General features: G+C 47.0%; 1 protein-coding gene, 1 non-coding gene and 1 pseudogene across 3 annotated transcripts in view; 2 read left to right on the top strand and 1 right to left on the bottom strand.

The window, feature by feature from the left end:
* The window catches only part of EMILIN2 (elastin microfibril interfacer 2), a 59949-nt gene that overhangs the window by 18693 nt on the left and 18993 nt on the right, over positions 1-22263 (bottom strand). For both annotated transcript variants that reach the window (XM_019986692.2, XM_019986690.2), the window contains exons 3-4: positions 11394-11569; positions 356-2269 (exon numbers count right to left, since the gene is read on the bottom strand). In XM_019986692.2, the coding sequence (XP_019842251.2) occupies positions 356-2269; positions 11394-11569 (2090 nt within the window). The remainder of the gene's footprint in view (positions 1-355; positions 2270-11393; positions 11570-22263) is intronic.
* LOC139179542 (U6 spliceosomal RNA) lies at positions 6955-7057 on the top strand. The gene has a single exon (XR_011563910.1). It is a non-coding gene; the product is annotated as a U6 spliceosomal RNA (small nuclear RNA).
* LOC109577972 (ubiquitin-ribosomal protein eL40 fusion protein-like) lies at positions 8680-9064 on the top strand (annotated as a pseudogene).

The raw sequence follows: 22263 nt of genomic DNA, 5'->3' as shown, positions 1-22263 counted from the left end.
ATCTAAGCTCCCCAACATGACAGTATAGATCAGCCTTCTGCCACCTACCTGAGGGCAAGGACCAGTTTTCCTTCTGTATTTTCAACCTGTTGTGGGCTGATAACTTACAAAACGCACAAATCGTGTGCTTGAGTGCTACGGTGACGTCAAGTTATTCTAAGTTTCTAAACACTTGCTCTCACTGTTGGTCTTTGTCTCATTGCTACTCAGCACCAGACAATTCACGCACTTTCCCCACCCCATCTACGAAGCACACTTTGGGCCAGCAGTGACGTGGCTCATGCCACAAACCATCCAAAATCTAGCAGAACACGCGTTACAAATACTCAAAATGGGAAGGCAAAGGTGCACTTACTTGCCGATGGCTGAAACCGGATCAGGTCTTGCAGGTCAGCAGAAATCTGGAAGACGTGGCTGTAGAACTGCTGGACGGAATTCTTCAGGCTGGAGATCTCTCTGGAGTGTGTCCGGAGCGTCCCGTTCATCTGCCGGATGCAGCTCCAGAGGCTGTTCACGTGCTTGTTGAGCCCCTCCTTGATCTTCTGAAGGCTCCCAGAGATGGAGTCCAGCTTGCTACAGGTCTTCTCCACGTGAGACACCCTGTCCTCTACCACAGACACCTCCCTCTGGACTCCGTGCGTCTTCTCCTTACAAGTGTCCAGCTCGCTGAGGACGAGGTCCTGCAGCCGCTGCCACCTGCCCTCCAGCTGGTCGCAGCAATGCGCTGGGGGGGCCTGGGGAGACGGCAGGGGCGCCTCCGTCCTCCCTGGCTCACCCACCTTGGACCACCCACCCCCTGCAGCCTTTTTCCCTCCTCTACCACCACTCAGCTCGTTCTGTAGACGTCTCAAGTGGTCATCTGTGTGGTTGAGCCAAGAATAAAGAAAACTGAAGTCCTGCTGAAGTCGCTGGATGCTGCGTTCAGTGTCCTGAAACTTCCCCTGCATCGTGTCGTTTAGAGATCTCAAAAGGCTCACCATCTCGCCCCCGTTCCGCAAAGTGTCTTCCATCCCTCGAGGCTCTCCTCGGAAGTTCTGCAGGCACATGTCCTCCACCACCCGCACTTGGTCCTTCAGGCGCTTCAACTCCATCATGACCTGCGGGGGCCCAGCCCCCGACACAGTGGGCGGGGCTGCCACTGGGGGAGCAGGTACCATCTCTGAGCCGTTCACCATCTCCAGGAGGGCGCTCCCCAGCCGCTCCTCCAGGGACTGTATTTTCTGATCAAGCAGCTGCCTCAGGCCGTCCACCTCCCCACTAATGGTCCCCCGGAGGGTTTCTTCAATGTAAAAGCAGTGCTCTTCTGCATTCCTCTCTGTCACGTTGATCCTTGCATCCAGTTCATGCCATCTGGCATCGAAGTCCACATCCGGCTCTGGAGCCTCGAGGCGGTCAAACTCATTGTCTAGTCGTGCATTCAGCATTCTTGTCGCTTCAGAAACTCTTTCGATTTTCTGGTCTAACATCTTGATCTGTGGCCCCAAGTCACCAGGCTTGGTACCGTCACAGCAGTTTGCATGGGCTGGAGGGTCTTGGACCCGGGCCTGAAGGTCACTGATTTCTTTTCTCAGCTTGGCCTCCTTCTCTCCTATCAGCTCGATCACTCCCAGGTAGCTGCTCCCATAGTCATCACAGTGCTGCTGGAAACCGATCAACTTGTACTCACACGAGTTCTTCAGGTCAGCCAGCTTTCGGTCCATCCCTTCCATAAGCTCCTCCCTCAGGGCATCGATCTTACTGTCCACGTAGGCTTGGAAGAGCTCGCTGGTCGTCATGGTGACCGTTGGGCCCTGGGCGGCCTCCTGGAGCTGTCTGAGCTGCCCTTCATAGCCCTTCACTTTCCCGTCCAGCTCCTCCAGCTTGTCACTCTTGGTCTTCAGGGCATCCTTGACTTCAGCCAGTTCAGACTTGATGTCCTTCATGCCTGACTCCTTATTGCTGAGGATGCCGGGGGGCTGAACTGTTTCTGGTTCTCCACCCACAGCGCTGATGGGCGTTGGCCGGGGGTGCAGGTTGCTCAGCCATGAGGCCAGCATCTTGCTGGCATCGTCCTGGACGGCGTGTTTGAGGTTTTCACTCACTCCAGCAACGGAAGACTGAAGGTCCAGAACCGTCCTGGTGAGCCGGAGAACCTTCTCCTCCAGCACCTGAATTTTCTTTTCCTGAAGTTCCTGGGGCCCCTGTTTTGGATCTCTTGTCTGACTTGGGTCTGCTGCAGGAGTGGGTGACACAGTGTTCTTAGGCTCTGAGACTCGGCTTGGTTCATTGTCTGTTACAAAGAAAAAAAGAGTCGGACACGACTTAACATTTCCTCCTTTTACCCAGTTTTGCAAAGACAATTGACAGGGTACTCCTGGGATACATGCAAACCTCCCCTACCACTCCCCTCTCACCACACACAGGCAGTCAATCTGCTGGAGTGCAAAAGATGATGGGCGTTAAGTCAAACAGACCTCCAGGGGATTCTGGCTCTTCTGTCTACAGTCCGCCCTCGAGCAAGTTAATTCACTTCTGTGAACTATAATCCCCTCGTCTATGAGGCGAAGTGACTATCTTCCCTCCTCTGGTTGTCAAGAGAATATTCACAGGACACATGACAGATATACAATGGTCTCTTTCACCCTGAAGGGAAATATTCTTTACTTATATTATCATCGGAACATATCATTCCCACATTTGTAACTGCAGCCACACCCCGACAGCTGACTGCATTCTGTAACCACAAGAAGCCACTTGGGATCCACCCATTAGTTGTTGGGTGGTATGATACCATGGCTTCCCCGGTGGCTCAGCGGTAAAGAATCTGCCTACGATGCAGAAGCCACAGGAGATGCAGGTTCAATCCCTGGATCAGGAAGATCCCCTGGAGAAGGGAATGGCAACCCACTCCAGTATTCTTGCCTGGAGAATCCCACGGACGGAGGAGCGTGGTGGGCTACAGTCCATGGGGTCCCAAAGAGTTGGACACGACTGAAGTGATTTAACACACAGGCACACGATATCATGAGAGCAGCAAGTTATCCTCCAAGCAACTCCTAAATAGTCTCTTTCTTTTATTAGCATCCCTGTGCTAAGAGTCTCACAGACATTGTTTAGCACCATCATGCAGTTGGGAAACTAAAAGCAAAAGAGAGATAAAACAGAGTCTATTGGTGTCTCCCAACAACACAGCTATGTGGCCCTATGTAGTGAGATTCACTAAGTCAAAGAATACATTGAAATCTTTTTTTACCCATGTCCCACTCAGCTTTGAGATCTCAGATCCAAGACCAGAGATTGAACCTGGGCCCCCAAAGTGAAAGTGCCTAACCACTGGACCACCAGGGAAGTCCCCAAACATTGAATTTTTGATAATTCTACTTTGGGAAATATACCCCACAAGGAAACAGCCCAAAAGAAAAAATCATAAAATAATTGTGGTGAGTCATGAAAATAAACATGATATAAATAGAGAAACCAAAAAAAGGTCATCAAAATCTGAGGCATATGATGTCACAGAACACAAGGAATACTTGAAAGAGGTTAAGGGACTTCCCTAGTGATCTAGGAGAAGGCAATGGCACCCCACTCCAGTACTCTTGCCTGGAAAATCCCATGGACAGAGGAGCCTGGTAGGCTGCAGTCCATGGGGTCGCCAAGAGTCAGGCACGACTGAGCGACTTTACTTTCACTGTTCACTTTCATGCACTGGAGAAGGAAATGGCAACCCACTCCAGTGTTCTTGCCTGGAGAATCCCAGGGACGGGGGAGCCTGGTGGGCTGCCGTCTATGGGGTCGCACAGAGTCAGACACGACTGAAGCGACTTAGCAGTAGCAGCAGCAGCTAGTGATCTAATGATTAGGACTCTTTGCTTCCACTGCTGTAGGCCCAGGTTTGATCCCGGCTTCCCTGGCGGCTCAGACAGTAAAGAATCCGCCTGCAATGCAGGACATCCAGGTTCAATCCCTGGGTTGGGAAGATCCCCGGGAGAAGGGAATGGCACCCCACTCCAGTACTCTTGCCTAGAAAATCCCGTGGACGGAGGAGCCTGGTGGGCTGCAGTCCATGGGGTCCCAAAGAGTCCGACACGACTGAGCAACTTCACTTTCACTTTTCACTTTAATGCACTGGAGAAGGAAATGACAACCCACTCCAGTGTTCTTGCCTGGTGGGCTGCCGTCTATGGGGTCACACAGAGTCGGACACGACTGAAGTGACTCAGCAGCAGCAGCAACAGCAGAGCAACTAATACACTGGGAACTAAGACCTCACAAGTCGTGTGACACAGCCAAAAAATAAAATGTAAAAATTAATATAAAAAAGAAAGGAATTAAAGAATTAACATCAACAAGCCTGCTGACAATACTGAGACCTAGCAAGTAAAGTGGAAAAAGCCACACACAACACAGATTATGACATAAAATGCACTCATGTACACTGACAAACTGGAAGTAAGTTTAGAATGTGGTAGATATTTGAGCTTAATGGTCATTGTTTTTTCCTCCTCTAACTTTTGCAGATGATCATAACAACAGTTATCATTCATTAAAAGCAACTTAGTGGTAAAACCGAGGCTTGAGTTTAAATGTTCTAAGTCCCAAGCAGAAAACTAGAAAGAACATCTTGTTTTCCATACTGAAAAAATTCTCTCAGGATACTAGACATAAAAGTCAGTAAGTCACGTACAAATGAAATGCTGTTCTGAGCAAAGGAAATTTTTTTTAAAGGGCAGGAGAAGAGGGGAGGATCAGAATGTAAGCAGATGTTTTTCCTTCATATACTACTGGTGACTAAAAAAACTGCTACAAATTTTTGGAAGAATAACTTGGAGAATGTATCAAAATACTCCGAGTCCTTTGGACTCTGCAATTACACTTCTAGAAATTTATTCTAGTAAATAATACGGATGAATCCAAAAATTTAACAGAAAAAGTACTTATTCAAATACTATCTATAGAATAATGAAAAACTGAAAACGGCCTTAGGGGCCAAAAGTACAAGGTTGTATCCAAACCACCACACTCTATGCAGCCAAGACATGACACTAGAGAATATCTAATGACATGATGTTTTTTCATCAATTAAAAATTAAAATCAGTTAAAAATTTAAAAATAAGTGCCCAAAACAGTGTGTGCATTATAATGATGGTGGATTGAGGATAAGCACTTCCTTTCATTCTGAAATCCCATTAATGGCAAAAACAACACAAACAAAACAAACAAAAGAAACCCCAACCAAGTCACACATAAAAAATTGGGAATCAGAATGGTTTTCACAGTGCATTGGGAACTAGAAGAAAAAGAATTTTTTAATTGAAGCATAATGGATTTATAATGTTGTGTTAGTTTCAGGGATTCTCTTCTTTAATTGCTCAGACCTGTCCAACTCTTTTGCAACCACATGGACTATAGCCCGCCAGGCTCCTCTGTGCATGGGATTCTCCAGGCAAGAACACTGAAGTGGGTTGCCATTTCCTCCTCCAGGAGATTTTCCTGACCCAGGGATCGAACCCTCATCTCCTGCATTGGCAGATGTATTCTTTACAACTGAGCCACCTAGGAAGCCCAGTTTCAGGTATTCAGATAGAAATATAAATACATATAATCTTTTGTATATATATTCTTTTGTCCCATATATATTCTTTTTTCCCCATATAGATTATTTACAAGATATTGAATATTACAAGTATTGAGTTCCATGGTCCTTGTTTATCTATTTTATATATAGCAGTGTATATCTGCCAGTGCCAAATTCCTAATTTATCCCTCCCCCAGCTTCCCCCTTTGGTAACCATAAGTTTGTTTTCTATGTCTGTAAGTCTGTTTCTGTTTTGCAAACAAGCTCATTTGTGTCTTTTTTTTTAGATTCCACATAAAGTGATATCACATGAAATCTGTCTTTCTCTGATTTACTTCACTTAGTATGATAATGTCTAGGTCCATCCATATTGCTACAAGTGGCCTCATTCATTCTTCCTATGCTGAGTAATATTTCATTGTATATATGCAGCCTGTCTGCTTTATCATCCATCTGTCTATGGACATTCAGGTTGCTTCCATGTCTTGGCTATTGTAAATAGTAATGCAATGAACATTAGGGTGCATGTATCTCTTTGAATTATGATTTTCTCTGGATATATGCCCAGGAGTGGGCTCACTGGATCATACAGAAACTCTTTTTAGTTTTTCAAGGAACCGCCATACTGTTCTCCATAGTGGCTGTCCTAATGTACCTTCCAACCAACAGTGTAGGAGGGTTCCTTTTTGAAAACCAGAAGAAAACTGAGCAATGTGTTTAAAATTCTAAAGGAAAATTATTTCCAATCTAGAATTCTGAAGCTGGAGTAAATATACTTGTAGACTAGCATGTCCAAAAGTTTACCTTCCACGCAATCTCCTCATGAAACTACTGAATGATGTGCTTGACCAAAACAAGGGGATAAGATAAGGAAGAGCAAGCGGGGCGAGTGGGGGGCGGACGGGAAGCAGGGAACAGACAGGAGAGAAGTCCGTGAAGATCGCCGGGCGGCAGCGGTGAACGAGGACAAGCAGGGACCACTCCAGGTGGGGCAGCCGGGAAAGCTCTAGGAGAGATTTCAAGACGGAACTGATGTATCTGAACATACAGAGGGGACATGTAGATAACCAGCAGAGAGTCTGGGTTGAAGCAGGGATTAAAAATATAGAAAACCAAGCAAAGAAAAACATAATTATTAACACTAGAGAAATCAAAAAACTGTGTAGAAAAGGTAACATATTCATAGCACACTGCAGGGCTCAGCTGTAAACATGATGTACCAACTACAGTGGATCCAATAAACAGGGAACAGACAAAAACACAGCATAACTGAATGCAAAGGACGGGGGTGTGGAAGCCTCATGTTAGAGGAAAGGGACTTAATTCCTCACCTTCCATAATGAGAAGTCAAGGATGTGGAGTAAATTCCAAAAGACCATCTAAAGAGTTTAAAGAAATGCTCACATCAGCAGCACATATACTAAAACTGGGAGGGTGCAGAGAAGATTAGCATGGTCCCTGCACAAGGATGGCACGTGTGTGAAGCAGTCCATGTTTTTAAGCAACCTAAGAGTGGTGGTATTAGTGGTAAAGAATCCGCTTGCTGATGCAGGAGACTTAGACACAAGTTCAATCCCTGGATCGGGAGGATCCCCCGGGGGAGGGCATGGCAACCCACTCCAGTATTCCTTCCTGGAGAATCCCATGGACAGAGGAGCCTGGCGGGCAAAGAGTCAGACAGGACTGAGCAACTTAGCACATACACACACACACACACACACATACACGTCCATCAACAGATAAATGGATAAAGAAGATATGGTGTATACACATATACAATGGAATACTGCTCAGCTATAATAATGCCATTTGCAACAATATAGACAGATCTGGAGGGTACTATGCTTACAGAAATAAAAATCAGACTAGAGAAAGACAAATAACCTACGTTACCACTTATGTGTGGAAGCTAAAAAATAAAACAAATGGATGTATATATAAAAACAAGAACAAATTCACAGATACAGAGAACAAACTGGTGGTTACCAGTGGGGAGAGGGAAAAGGGGAGGGACAAGACTGGGGCAGGAGATTAAGAGATACACACTACTGTGTATAAAATAAATAAGCCACAAGGACATATTATACAGCACAGGGAAATACAGCCATTATTCTGCAATAACTTTAAATGAAGTATAATCCATGAAAACACTGAGTCACTTTGTTGTAGAGCTATAATTAATATTGTAAATCAACTATACTTCAATTTAAAAGAAAAATTATAAGAGTTTAAAGCAATTACTCCTGAGAAGGGAAACTGGCAGAGAAAGGGAATCACTGCTTTTCCTAATAGTCTTCATATTATAAAGCGATTCAACTCATTAAACTATATGTATGCTTAAACTTTTACAAGACAAAATCTAAAAGTAAACAAAACAGAAATAAACTGTCTACTGTGATCCAACGCGCCCTCTCAGAGCCCCCATCAGAGCCCTGACTGTGCTCTGATGTGATTACTTATCTAGTGTCCGCCTTGACTTTTTCTCCAAAACACCTAAGTATAAAGACTGCAGATCCAGAAGCTCAATAAATATTTGTGGGATGAATAAATTTTTCTTTAACAAAATGTATATGCAGATACAGGAAAGAGAGCAGTATTTTATAGTAAAATGTTAACAGTACTTCTCGTTTGGTGGTAAGATTAGATGTACTTTTTTTTTTTTCCTTCCTTTTCCTGGCCTGGCTGTGCAGCATGCAGGATCTTAGTTCCCCAACCGGGGATGGAACCCAGGCACCTGCCACAGGAACACGGAGTCTTAACTACTGGACCACCGGGGCAGTTCAAGATGATATGTACTTAAATATTTTTCCTATATGTTTCAAGTGAAAGTAAAGGTTGCTCAGTTGTGTCTGACTCTCTGTGACCCTATGGACTATACAGTCCATGAAATTCTCCAGGCCAGAATACTGGAGTGGGTAGCCTTTCCCTTCTCCAGGGGATCTTCCCAACCCAGGGATCGAACCTAGGTCTCCTGCTTTGCAGGCGGATTCTTTACCAGCTGATCCACAAGGGAAGCCCCATATGTTACAAACATTCTTTAATTGATATGCATTACTTTTGTAATAAAACAGTTATTTTAAAATCTGTTTTACAGGTCGGTGGCGGCAGCCTTGCAGCAGAGGCAGAGATGCTGACTTTTGTGAAGACCCTGAAGGGCAAGACCATCACCCCTGAGGTCAAGCCCAGTGACATCATTGAGAATGTCAAAGTCAAAATCCATGATCAGGAAGGTATCCCGCCTGACCAGCAGCATCTAGTTTTTGCCGGCACACAGCTGGAGGATGAGCTGTGCTCTGTCAGACTACAAAATTCAGAAAGAGTTCACCCTGAACTTAGTGCTTCATCTGTGAAGCGGCACCGTTGAGCCTTCCCCCTGCCACCCCGCTCAGAAATCCAACTGAGACAAGACGTCGGCTGTGTTACGATCACCGATAGCCCCGGCGGTCAACTGCTGCAAGAAGCGTGGCCACACCAACAACCTGCACCCCAGGAAGAATGTCAAATAAGGCCCCTCTGCCGGCTTCTTTGCCCACCGGGCGGCCTCCTGCCTGTGGCCCTGGGGCCTCAGTAAACTTTCCCTTTCTTTTTTTTTTTTTTTTATAAATTGCAAAGCTTTTACTGAAAATGTACTTTTTATAGCATTCATGATTTCACACCTGTGATTAACTAGCAATGATTTCAATACCTACAAACTCTTCTGCCTCTGAATTTGTCATAATGCATGAAACTAAGCTTATAACAGTAAGAAAAAACAACAGCTCATCTAATCCATCTTTATATCCTTCATGACAGCAAGACGCACAATTGAGTTCTTTAAAAGGGCTAAAAGTGATTGACATATAAATTCTGAGCTTATTTTTAAAGCTGTGTAAATCCAACATTTTTAAGACAACATTTAAAACAAAGGTCACACTTTATGAAAACAAAATTCTTAAATCAGGCTTTCTTCATTTTTAGTCTTTTGGTATTCTGCTCCATTTAACATTTTATATTGCCCAACAAAGAGTAGTTATATTTTACTGTTTTTGGAGATGACCGAACAGATGATGATGTTACATGCCTACTACACAGGTGGGATTTTGCCCAAGATCAATTTGTTTAAAGATATTATTTTGCTATATTTTTGTTGAATATTAGGGAGTACTTGTATGATTCAAGATTGCTGCTGCTGCTGCTAAGTCGCTTCAGTCGTGGCCGACTCTGTGCGACCCCATAGACGGCAGCCCACCAGGCTCCCCCATCCCTGGGATTCTTCAGGCAAGAACACTGGAGTGGGTTGCCATTTCCTTCTCCTAAACTTTCCCTTTTGTTGACTGAAGCAGTGAGAAAAAAAAAAATAATAATAAAATCTGTTCTACAGAGAATATTGAGAAACACCACTAGTTTCAAAACGGAAAACACCTCATCAGAAAATATAATCATTTAAAAATGACTTAAACATCTAACTCAAAAGAAAATCTAAGTTTTCTGACTGAACTTTAAAAAAGAAGAAAGATAAAGTGATGTAGAATAAAATGTCAAAACATTTTTGTCCATAAAAGTCAGCCTCTTGGGGACTTGCCTGGTGGTCCAGTGGTTAAGACCCCACACTTCCAATGAAGGGAGCAAGGGTTCGATCCCTGGTTGGGGAACTAAAATCCCACAAGCTGCACAGTGTGGCCAGAAAATTTTAAAAAGTCAGTCTCTTAAGTGTTAGTTTCTCAGTCATGTCTGATTCTTTGCAAACCCATGCACTGTAGCTGCCCAGGCTCCTCTGTCCCTGGGATTCTCCGGGCAAGAACACTCGAATGGGTTGCCATTCCCTTCTCCAAGGGATATTCCCGACCCAGGGATCAAACCCAGGCTCCTGCACTGCCAGCAGATTCTTTACTGTTTGTTAATGTTTTACTTAAAAGCCAAGGCGGGACTTCCCTGGTGATCCCAGTGGCTAAGCCTCTGTGCTTCCAACTCAAGGGGCCCAGGTTCAATCCCCGGTCAGGGAAATATTAAAAGATTCCACATCTTCCAATTAAGACCCAGCATGGCCTCATAAGTAAATAAGTAAATGAATATTTAAAAAAAAGACAAGGTGAAAATTATCATTGCTTTCTAAACTATTCATTGAGTTTGTGCTAATTCACTTAAAAAAATAATCAGAAGCAAATTAAGAACCACCTCAGTGGATACTTCTAACTCTGGGCTTAGCTTTGCAAATATGCTCGCTTGTGCTTGGTCGCTTCATTTGTGTCCGACTCTTGCAACCCCATGGACTGGAGCCCACCAAGCTCCTCTGTCCATGGGATTCTCCAGGAAAGAATACCGGGTTGCCATGCCCTCCTCCAGGGGATCTTCCTGACCCAGGGTCTGAACTCGTGTTTCCTATGTCTCCTGCACTGTGGGCAGATTCTTTTACTGCTGAGTATCTCACCCCAAACAGAATAAGAATGATTCTATTTCCCTATTTAAAAACACAACAAACAATTTTAGCGACTTCAAATTCAGTCTTAAGGGAGCTTGCACATGAAAACTAAAGTAAAAACAAACCAGGCGTCATTACATCATTACATGAGAATCTCTTCTGTCTCTGCCTCAGGCCACACAAGGCTGAACCCAGCCTCATCTCCTCTAAGGTCTTGGTTTTCACAACCAGCTGGCCCTAACAAAGCAATTTATTTTTTAAAAGTTTGTCTTCCAATCGCTACTGCTTCTGCACATCAATGTGTGTGCCACGTGCTTCCTGCAGGCATACGGGTGTGTTCTTGGAAGCTCTGGGAAACCCCTGCATGTAACTCACAAAGCCTGGAGTTGGAAGGAGCGGTGATGAGCAGAGGTGAGCACAGGAAAGCAGTGAGTTACCTGTGGGTTTCTTCATGCTGTTGCGGGGCCGAGCAGGCATGGGGCGGGGCATCCTCCCAGGGTCTCTGGGACCTTCTTGGCAGTTTCCCCCCCTGAAGCCAGGGCAGCACCTCCATTCCAACTGCGTCACCGTCTTGTACCTGGTGACGTACCTGGGTCTGACATTCACGCGATACCTGCCAAAGAGCAAGGTGGCATCTCTTGTTACTGGTTGCTGCGGCAGACACCCCAGCCTTCCTGGCTGCACCCAAGTGAAGAGGCCCTGGGTCACTGCTCTCTGCAGTATGACCCCAAGGGGTCACTGGTCTCCTCCAGTTCAGCTCTTCCCCCCACCTCCTTCCTCCATCTCTTGGATCCACCTGCCCCCAGCTCCCCTCCCTTGAAAGGCTGGAGAAACAGACAACTCAGAAAACCCTGGCCCATGACTCTCATTGAGAGTACGGAGAGTGTTAGTCGCTCAGTCGTGTCCGACTCTTTGCAACCCCATGAACTGTAGCCCGCCAAGCTCCTCTGTCCTGGGGATTCTCCAGCAAGAATACTGGAATGGGTTACCATACCCTTCTCCAGGAGATCTTCCTGACCCTGGGATTGAACTGGAGTCTCCTGCATTGCAGGCAGATTCCTTACCATCTGAGCCACCAGGGAAGAAGGTGTGACTCTCACTGGATGTGGACAGTTTTCAAAAACTGGGCTTTCAGAACTTCACTGACAAACTTCTATTTGACAATTTGCTGCTTGGTGGAGATTATCCCAGGCCAAGTCAGGCCCATTTGGTTAGTGTTTTACACACAACATGCCTGGCACCCTCGCCTCCCACCCCCCATGTATTTATCTTGGCACCTTCTTTCCTGACACCTGGCAAAGGGAGCAGGGCCTCTGCAGACCCACCTCATACTATTTGTGTTGAGATCTTGGTGGCTCAGATGTTGAAGAATCCACCTGCAATGCAGGAGACCCAGGTTCAATCCCTGGGTTGGGAACATCCCCTAGAGAAGGAAGTAGCAACCCACTCCCGTATTCTTGCCTGGAGAATCCCCAGGACAGAGGAGCTTGGAGGGCTACAGTTCATGGGGTTGCAAAGAGTCGGACACGACTGAGCGACTAACACTAACTCATGTGCACTCATGCATCTCACAGAGACCCTGGCAACAAGCTGGAAAGTCCGTCAGACCCAGGGCTGGACCGCAGCCCAGAGCAGAGAGCTGATCCAGGACCCCTGGGCGCCCGGGGGGGTCAAGCCGGAGTTCACCCCCAGGGGCCCTGCTCACAGCACAGAGGCGAGCAGCCCCTCGTCCACCTTGGCTTCTCCTGCCGACGGCAACCCCAGCTTTCTTGAGTCTCGTCAGTTGCTCTTCATTTCTGACCCCAGCACTAGCAGTCAGCTCCCTTTTCGTGTTGTTCCTCAAGGGGCCTCAAGCCAGCCAAAGGACTCCGCCTCAGGCCCTGGCCTCATGGCAGGCAGAGTTCAAAGTCACATTCCTGAGAGAATCACAAGTGGCTGAACGTCACAGACTTCTGGCACCCCGGCTGAGGGGCCCGAGCATGACACAGAACCGTACGAGCCAGGCACTGCCCCCAGCCAGGACAGGCAAGGCGACCCTGCGGAATTCTAGGGGGGCCGGCGACAGCGCTGCTGGGCAGGAGTGTCACCACACCTGGTCTTGAGGGCATGGTTCTCAACCTTGGCCACGTGTCACATTCACCAGGGACCTGTGAAAGACCGCCCATGTCCGGGCTCGGCCTCAGAGGCTCTGTTATGACTGGTCTCTGATGCAGCCTGGGTGTGTGGATTTTGAGATGCTTGGGTGGGAGCCTTTTTGGGGAAAACTGATGTGAAAACCCAATAAATAAAACAGAAAAGGGCTGCTCAAGGGGTTGGGGGGCAAAGCAGAGGCAAAAGCCCCCTCCTAGGCCCTTCATTCTCATTCCTCCTACATTCCCCATCAAGATCCCACTGAGAACACCATCCCGTGCTCACAGCTGGGAAAAGAGAGGCTCAGAGAGGTTAAGTGACTCCTCCCAATGGTCAGGAAGGGCCAGAATGCATGTATGCTCAGTCACTTCAGTCGTGTCTGACTCTTTTGCAACCCCATGGACTGCAGCCCACCAGGCTCCTCTGTTCACAGGACTCTCCAGGCAAGAATATTGGAATGGGTTGTCATTCCCTTCTCCAGGAGATCATCCCAACCCTGGGATCAAACCCGGGTCTCCTGCATTACATGTGGATTCTTTACCATCTAAGTCACTAGGGAAGCCCCAGGAAGGGCCAGGACCGGCTTTAAACCCATGTTCTCCCCTACACCCGCCATGGCCCTCCCAGCACGTGGAAGCCACCAGTCTGCCTGGCAACTGCCCTAAATTCAAAGCCACCCCACCCACTCGGAGATGTTCCAGAAGGCTGGGTGAGAAGGCAGCCTGAGTATCTAATTCGGTCCAGGTTACACTCTTGCCCTCTCCCCCAATCTGGCACCCCACCTACCCAAAGCATCTTCTGTGTGGCCCCAGAAACTACAGGAAAAGAAAGAAAAATCCCATTTCATTGTTTTGCTCAACCACAGCCTAATGCTGGAAAAATGTGTGATCTCAGGAAAACCTGGTTCCTCTGAGCATTTAGGATTGAACGTGAAAATATGTTTGCTCCGGAGTTTTGTTCGTGTGCCAGGTGATGACAGCCCACAGTAAGCCCTCTGACCGCAGCTGAGCCGCGAGGAGGGGCTCTGACGCCGGTGGACGAGGGACGACCCCCACCCCACCCCACCCGACCTGAGCCAGGGGCCTTAGCCCCTCACTGCCCAAGAAAGTGCTCAGTTCTCCAACACACTTCATTCTTCTCCCTGAAGGCAGTGATGATTTCAGAGCCAGCTCTTTAAGTTAGGAAAGCTCCTTGGAGCACCACCTTCTCCACTCGCCCCACTCCCATTGCTGTAGGGTTTCTGGTTTCAATGGACTTCAGGTTGGCCGCGTCTCCCACCAAGTTTCCAGCCCCGGGACAGCTGGAAGCCATCAGGGGCCACCTCCACTGTGGGAAAGCTCACGGCCACCTCCCTGCATAGGAGGATACAATGCCCGAGGCATCTGCGGGTTCCCAGGCCTCAGCTGGGGGGAGGGGGTGTCATGGGGGAGGCAGGGGCTGTTTGGTCCCACAACATTTCTAGGGTATCCCCAAGAAACGGGGTTGCCACTCCTCCAAGGGCAACCAGGGGGCTCCCCGGAGGGTGGGGAGGCCCCAAGTAGCATCCCCAGGCCTGCTCCCCATCACTCTGGCTTTGTGGAACAGTATTCCTACCAAGGAGCTTTTTAAAAAAAATTTTATTATTCATTTATTTTTGGCTGCTCTGGGTCTTTGTTGCTGCGCACAGGCTTTCTCAAGTTGCGGTGAATGGGGCAGGGGTGGGGTGCCACTCTAGTTGTGGTGCATGGGCTCACCTGGCCAGCAGCAAGTGGGATCTTCCTGGTCCAGGGATCGAACCTGTGTCCTCTGCATTAGCAGGCGGATTCTCATCCACCGTACCACCAGGGAATTCCCCAGGGAACTTTTTAAATATGTCCAGGCCTTTATCCTCAAAATTCTGATTTCATTGGTCTGGAGCAGGGGGTCCCCAGGCATGTGTACCTTGCAGAAACTCCCCACATAATGGCTGAGTACAGCCAGAATTGAGAAGCACCCAGACTCTGGCAGGGAGTGAATGGAGCCCCTGGACTGGGGCTAGGATGATGCTCCATAGACATTCACTGAATCAGCGAGCTGCACCCAGCTGGGGCAGCCAAGGAGGGCCTGCAGCCAAAGGGACAGAGTCATGGCAGGCAGGGCTGGAGCCTTGGCCCCCATCCCAGCCTCGGGTCAGGACTGGAACAGCATCCTGTGCCCTGGGGAGCCCTGACCAGCTGCCTCAGGCCCCCCTGGGGGCAGGGTGGGGGGCGGGCAGGCAATGAGCTGCCCTACAGCCCCACCTAACTCCCCTCCTCTCCTCTGAAGTCCTTTTGGGTTTTTTTTTGCAGGGGAGGGTGAGACAAGAGTTCACCATTTTTACAAGTTCCCCTGGGTCAAGGCACCAGATGAGCCCAGGAGATGCTAATGAGAAGGCAGGTGGGAGAAAAGGACTAGAAAAGTTGACTCAAAACTCAGGGACCATGTGACGGGAAGTGTCCCTGTTAACACACAAGGGGAAAAAGTGACTGTGCTTCCAGTTGATGTCATCCCCATGAAGATGCCTTCCTAGCAGGAGGTGAGACCTCCCCTCACCTGTTTCCAATTACAGTTGAATGTGCTCGTTCAGAATTCATCCTTCTCTCTGCAGCTCAAAAACTCCAAGCAAGCAAGAATGCCTGGTGGCTCTGTTCCCCATAATGTCCCCGTTTTTCACACTGTCCTACTGTGCTGAATAAATAACTTATTAATTGCTAATCAATAACTGATTGATCAAACAATTAATTAATGACACTAGGCCCACCTTTGACCAGGTTTGGGAGAGTCCAATGTCCATACAGAAAAACCCAGAGTGGACTTCCCTCGTGGTCCAGCGGATAAGAATCACCTGCCAATGCAGGGGACACAGGTTCAATCCCTGGTCGGGGAAGATCCCACATGACACAGGGCAGCTATGCCTGTGCACCACAACTACGGAAACCCGTGTGCCCTGGAGCCCGTGATCCAGAACAAGAGAAGCCACTGCAATGAGAAGCCTGTGTACCCCAGCTAGAGAGTGGGCCCCTGCTCACCGCAACTCAAGAAAAGCCTTTGCAGCACTGAGACCCAGCACAGCCAAAAATAAATAAAAATTAAAGCCCCAGAGTGATCGACCCCCAGGTCTCAGCCAGAAGAAGTGGCTTCCTGAGTCCTGTTGTTGTTGTTGAGTCTGTAAGTAGAGTCTGACTTTTTGCGACCCCATGGACTGTAGCCCACCAGGCTTCTCTGTCCATGAGATTCTCCAAGCAAGAATACTGGAGTGGGTTGCCATTCCCTTCTCCAGGGGATCTTCCTGACCCAGGGATTAGACCTGCATCTCCTGCACTGGCAGGTGGACTCTTCACTGCTGAGCCACCAGGGAAGCCCTCCGGAGTCCTACCAGAACCCAATCAAGCCCCAGGGTCCACAGTCATGGGAAAAGGACAAGACTCAACACCAGAAGGTAAGCCAGCACTGTGCTTTCCAAGAAGACAGCTGTTATCTGGGGCAGCTGTTTAAATATAAACTGATTAAAATCAAATTAAACTGAACATCTAGTTGCTCAATCACACTATCCACATTTCACATGCTTTGCAGCCACAGTGGCCAGTGTTAGATAAACAACGTTAACGTCTCCATCACCACAGAAAGTTCTGCAGGACAGGGCTGGCCAAGACAGTCACAAGATTGTCAAGGGAACAGCAACGGGCCTATGTCTATCTGTTCATCTGATTTCTCCTCCTGTGTCCCCAGCAGCAAAGGGAACACGTGCCCTTGAAATAACCACCCGTTACTGGTACAGGACCCGTTGCACAGCGGTTACACGAGGCACGGGTCCTTTCCCTGCATTCAGTGTTTACCTGTTTTTATTTTACACTCCACACAAATGGAAAGCCTGGCGGCCCCTGGGGGACACTCACTTGACTGGGATTTCTCCCAAGAATAGACTTTCTAGTAAATTCCTCTCCGTCCTCCAGACACTGGCTAGCCCCAAAGAACCTGGAGCCAGCTCTTGTTGCTTCATTCCACGTGTGTGGTTCCACACAGGATCATTCAGAATGGGACAGACAATGGAGAAGAGGCGCTTCCCTCTCCCGAGTAGGGAGCACCTAGGTCTGGGGAAATAACCTCCTCCCCTGGAGCAGGAGACAGGGGTTCAGTTCCTGAGTCGGGAAAACCCCTGGAGAAGGAAATGGCAACCCACTCCAGTATTCTTGCCTGGGAAATCCCATAGACAGAGAAGCCTGGGGGGTCACAGTCCATGGGGTTGCAAAGAGTCGGACAAGACTGACTAACATTTTCACTTTCTTTCACTTTCCAGGGACAAGGAAAGTCCACATATGTAAACTCGAGAAGTTTCCGAATGAGCACTCAGGGCCGACTTGGGTGTCTGACACACAGCTACTGCTCCAGGTTTTCCATAGAGCAGTTCAGGCTGGACACAGCAATTCCACTTTTTTTTTTTTTTAAACTGTGGTTAAAATACACATTACCCACAGTTTACTGTCTTGGCCATTTTTCACAGCACAGTTCAGTGGCACAAGTACATTCACAATGTTGTACAAACATCACCACCACCATCAACACCATCTACAGAACATTTTTATCACCCTAAACTGAAACTCTGAACCCATATTAAACACTAACTCCCCAGCCCCCACCTCCCAGCCCCTGGCAACCACATTCTTCTTGTCTCCATAAATCTGACCGCTCTCAGTACATCATGTAAGTAGAATCACAGAGTATTTGTCCTTTTGTAACTGGCTTTGTGTTACTTAGCATAATGTCCCTGTAGGAGAGGAAAAAACTTTTCTTCTACCCTTTTATGGGGCTTTCCTGGTGGTTCAGATGGTAAAGAATCTGCCTGCAATGCTGGAGACTCAGGTTCAATCTGTGGGTCGGGAAGATCCCCTGGAGAAGGGAATGGCAACCCACTCCAGTATTCTTGCCTGGAAAATCCCATGGACAGAGGAACTTGGCGGGCTAGAGTCTACGGGGTTGCAAAGAGTCAGACATGACTGAGGGACTAACACTTTCTACCCTCTTATGTTTGTTCCTGGGGCCTGTGAATCAAACTGACAAAAGATAGATTAACAGGAGAAAAAGACATACAAATTTTATTGATGTTAATATTTTTATGTGCCCAGAAGGCCTCATGGGAAAGAAGTGAAAACTCAAAGTAGCAGTTAGACTCAGAGCCTTAGGTACCATTTTAACAAAAGGTGATCAATTGCGGAGAAGGCACCAGACAGAGAAAAGAGGGTTCAGGCTTCAAGAAGTAATAAATCATGGGGATTTGGGTAGGAAAGGAACAGGTGATGTGGGCCATCTTAGGTTTGTTTAGGCAGACTCCTGCCGGTGCTGTTCTCTGCCTCCAGTGATAAGGTTCCCTCCTCTCATCCCTGTACAGGTGATGCTTTGGGGCATCAATGGGGATTTCAGAAAGGTCTTGTCTTGGGCTTCCCTGGTGGTCCAGTGGTTGGGAGTCCATATGCCAATGCAGGGGACATGGGTTCAGTCCCTGGTCCAGGAGGATTCCACATGCCGCGAGGCAACTCGGCTCGTGGCCGCAACTCCTGAACCGGCACATCCCAGAGCCCGTGCTGCACAGCAAGAGAAACCGCCTCACTGAGAAGCCCACTCACCACAACTAGAGCGCCTGCATGCAGCAATGAAGACCCAGTGCAGTCATAAATAATTTTTTTTTTAAAGAAAGGTCTTATCTCTGTGGTTTCTCAACAGCTTTCAGCTCAGAATAATCAGTATGCCAAAGTGGTAGGTTTTGAGGTGGTCTGTCCTGATCCCCTTCACCTGAGGCTCACCCGTGTGGTGGCATGGGTCACAATTTCCTTTTTACAGAGTAATTCACTTTTACAAAGTTGGGCCCGGTTTTCCAATTGAGAAATGGCCAAGACAGTGGACTGATGTTCTAGGACCCGCCTCTGACAAATGGATTTTTTTATTTGTTTGTTTGCTGTCCTGCCAATCAGTGAATAATTAAGTGAGTTTTTTACTGAATTAGCAGTTTGCCAAAAGTAAATACTATGGAGGTTGTAGAGTTTGAAGCTGGAAGGGATTTCAGAACTGTGTGAAGGAAAAGGGGTTCTGCACAAGCAGAAGAAGTACTTCCCATCCAAGTCCACCGTGTCCACGGATGATCCAAAAGTCAGCCATTTGAAACCGTGTGTATGGACAAGACGAGCTAAGGAAGTGATTCTGATCCCTGTGTCCCATCTAATGCTGATCGTCCACATTGGGAAAAGCACCCCCCGCCCTGCCACATGAGAGTGAGTGAAGAAACCAGAGAGCCTTCTTACAGGTTAAAGCACATCACCTATAGATCAGGAGTAACATATACACACCACTCTGTCTAAAGTAGATAACTAATAAGGACCTACAGTAGAGCACAGCACTCTACTCAATACTCTGCAATGGTCTATATGGGAAAAGAATCTAAAAAAGAGTGGATATATGTACATGTATAACTGATTCACTTTGTGTACAGCAGAAACTAAAGCAAAATTGTAAATCAACTATACTCCAATACAAATTTTTAATCACAATTCTCATCTTTTTCTGCTACACAACACATTTCTAATTAGATCCCAAGAATGCTCAAACTACCGCACAATTGCACTCATCTCACATGCTAGAAAGTAATGCTCAAAATTCTCCAAGCCAGGCTTCAGCAATACATGAACTGTGAACTTCCAGATGTTCAAGCTGGTTTTAGAAAAGGCAGAGGAACCACAGATCAAATTGCCAACATCCACTGGATCATCGGAAAAGCAAGAGAGTTCCAGAAAAACATCTATTTCTGCTTTATTGACTATGCCAAAGCCTTTGACTGTGTGGATCACAAGAAACTGTGAAAAATTCTGAAAGAGATGGGAATACCAGACCACCTGACCTGCCTCTTGAGAAATTTGTATGCAGGTCAGGAAGCAACAGTTAGAACTGGACATGGAACAACAGACTGGTTCCAAATAGGAAAAGGAGTACGTCAAGGCTGTATATTGTCACCCTGCTTATTTAACTTATATGCAGAGTACATCATGAGAAATGCTGGGCTGGAAGAAGCACAAGCTGGAATCAAGATTGTCGGGAGAAATATCAATAACCTCAGATATGCAGATGATACCACCCTTATAGCAGAAAGCGAAGAGGAACTAAAAAGCCTCTTGATGAAAGTGAAAGAGGAGAGTGAAAAAGTTGGCTTAAAGCTCAACATTCAGAAAACGAAGATCATGGCATCTGGTCCCATCACTTCATGGGAAATAGATGGGGAAACAGTGGAAACAGTGTCACACTTTATTTTCTTGGGCTCCAAAATCACTGCAGATGGTGACTGCAGCCATGAAATTAAAAGACGCTTACTCCTTGGAAGGAAAGTTATGACCAACCTAGATAGCATATTCAAAAGCAGAGACATTACTTTGCCAAAAAATATCCGTCTAGTCAAGGCTATGATTTTTCCAGTGGTCATGTATGGATGTGAGATTTGGACTATGAAGAAAGCTGAGCACCAAAGAATTGATGCTTTTGAATTGTGGTGTTGGAGAAGACTCTTGAGAGTCCCCTGGACTGGAAGGAGATCCAACCAGTCCATCCTAAAGGAGATCAGTCCTAGGCATTCATTGGAAGGACTAATGCTAAAGCTGAAACTCCAGTACTTTGGCCACCTCATGTGAAGAGTTGACTCATTGGAAAAGACTCTGATGCTGGGAGGGATTGAGGGCAGGAGGAGAAGGGAACGACAGAGGATGAGATGGTTGGATGGCATCACCGACTCGATGGACATGGGTTTGGGTGAACTCCGGGAGTTGGTGATGGACAGGGAGGCCTGGCGTGCTGCAGTGCATGGGGTCGCAAAGAGTCGGACACGACTGAGCAACTGAACTGAACTGATGGAGAAATTAATAACATGAAAGAAAAGAAATGCTAAATATTTTACTTGACTCCTTAGGTGGATCCATCTAAGCTTTAAAAGTCAAAAGGCTTGGGCAAATGTATTTCTTAAAATGTACCTAATGGATCTCGAAGTCAGATTGGTGAGCCCTGATTAAAACCGGATTACAGGGCTTCCCTAGTGGTCTAGTCGTTAAGAGCTCGCCTCCCAATGCAGAGGAACATGGGTTCGATCCCTAGTCTGGGAAGATTCCGCATGTTTCAGAGCAACTAAGCCTGTGTGTCACAACTACTGAGTCCTTGCACTTAGAGCCTATGCTGCACAACAAGAGAAGCCACTGCAGTGAGACGTCCAAGCAACACAGCTCAAGACTAGCCTCTGCTCTCTGCAACCAGAGCAAGCCCACGCACAGCAATGAAGACTCAGCATGGCCACCAAAAAGATAATTAAAAAAACAATAAATCAAATTACAATATAGCTTGGTACATTTCTTAAATCGCAGCTCTTAGACCAAAGCAATGTGTTGAAAATGAAAATGTACATATAGGAGATTGTCTCTTTCCCAAAACAAAGGAGATATTTGCTGTTGTTCAGTTGCTCAGTTGTCTCTGACTCTTTGGAACCCCATGGACTGCAGCACGCCAGGCTTCCCCATCCTTCACCATCTCCCAGAGCTTGCTCAAACTCATGTCCATTGAGTCAGTGATGCCATCCAACCATCTCATCCTCTGTCATCCCCTTCTTCTCTTGCCATCAATCTTTCACAGCATCAGGGTCTTTTCTAATGAATTGGCTCTACGCATCAGGTGGCCAAAGTATTGGAGCTTCAGATTTAGCATCAGTCCTTCCAATGAATATTCAGGACTGATTTCCTTTAGGATGGACTGGTTGGATCTCCTTGCAGTCCCAGAGACTCTCAAGAGTCTTCTCTAACACCACAGTTAGAAAGAATCAATTCTTCAGTGCTCAGCCTTCTTTATTGTCCAACTCTCATATCCTATTGGAAAAACCATAGCTTTGACTATATGAACCTTTGTCAGCAAAATAATGTCTCTGCTTTTTAATACGCCATCTATGTTTGTCATAGCTTTTCTTCCAAGGAGCAAGCATCTTTTAATTTCATGGCTTTAAGTCACTATCTGCAGTGATTTTGGAGCCCAAGAAAATAAAGTCTGTTACTGTTTCCATTGTTTCCCCTTCTGTTTGCCATGAAGTGATGGGACTGGATGCCATGATCTTTGTTTTTTGAATGTTGAGTTGGCCAGCTTTCTCATTCTCCTCTTTCACCTTCATCA

Source organism: Bos indicus, chromosome 24 (assembly GCF_029378745.1).
Source record: "Bos indicus isolate NIAB-ARS_2022 breed Sahiwal x Tharparkar chromosome 24, NIAB-ARS_B.indTharparkar_mat_pri_1.0, whole genome shotgun sequence".
NCBI classification, from domain to species: Eukaryota; Metazoa; Chordata; class Mammalia; order Artiodactyla; family Bovidae; genus Bos; species Bos indicus.
Note: the sequence above shows the minus strand (reverse complement) of the source record. Positions and strands in the feature narration are given on the sequence as shown.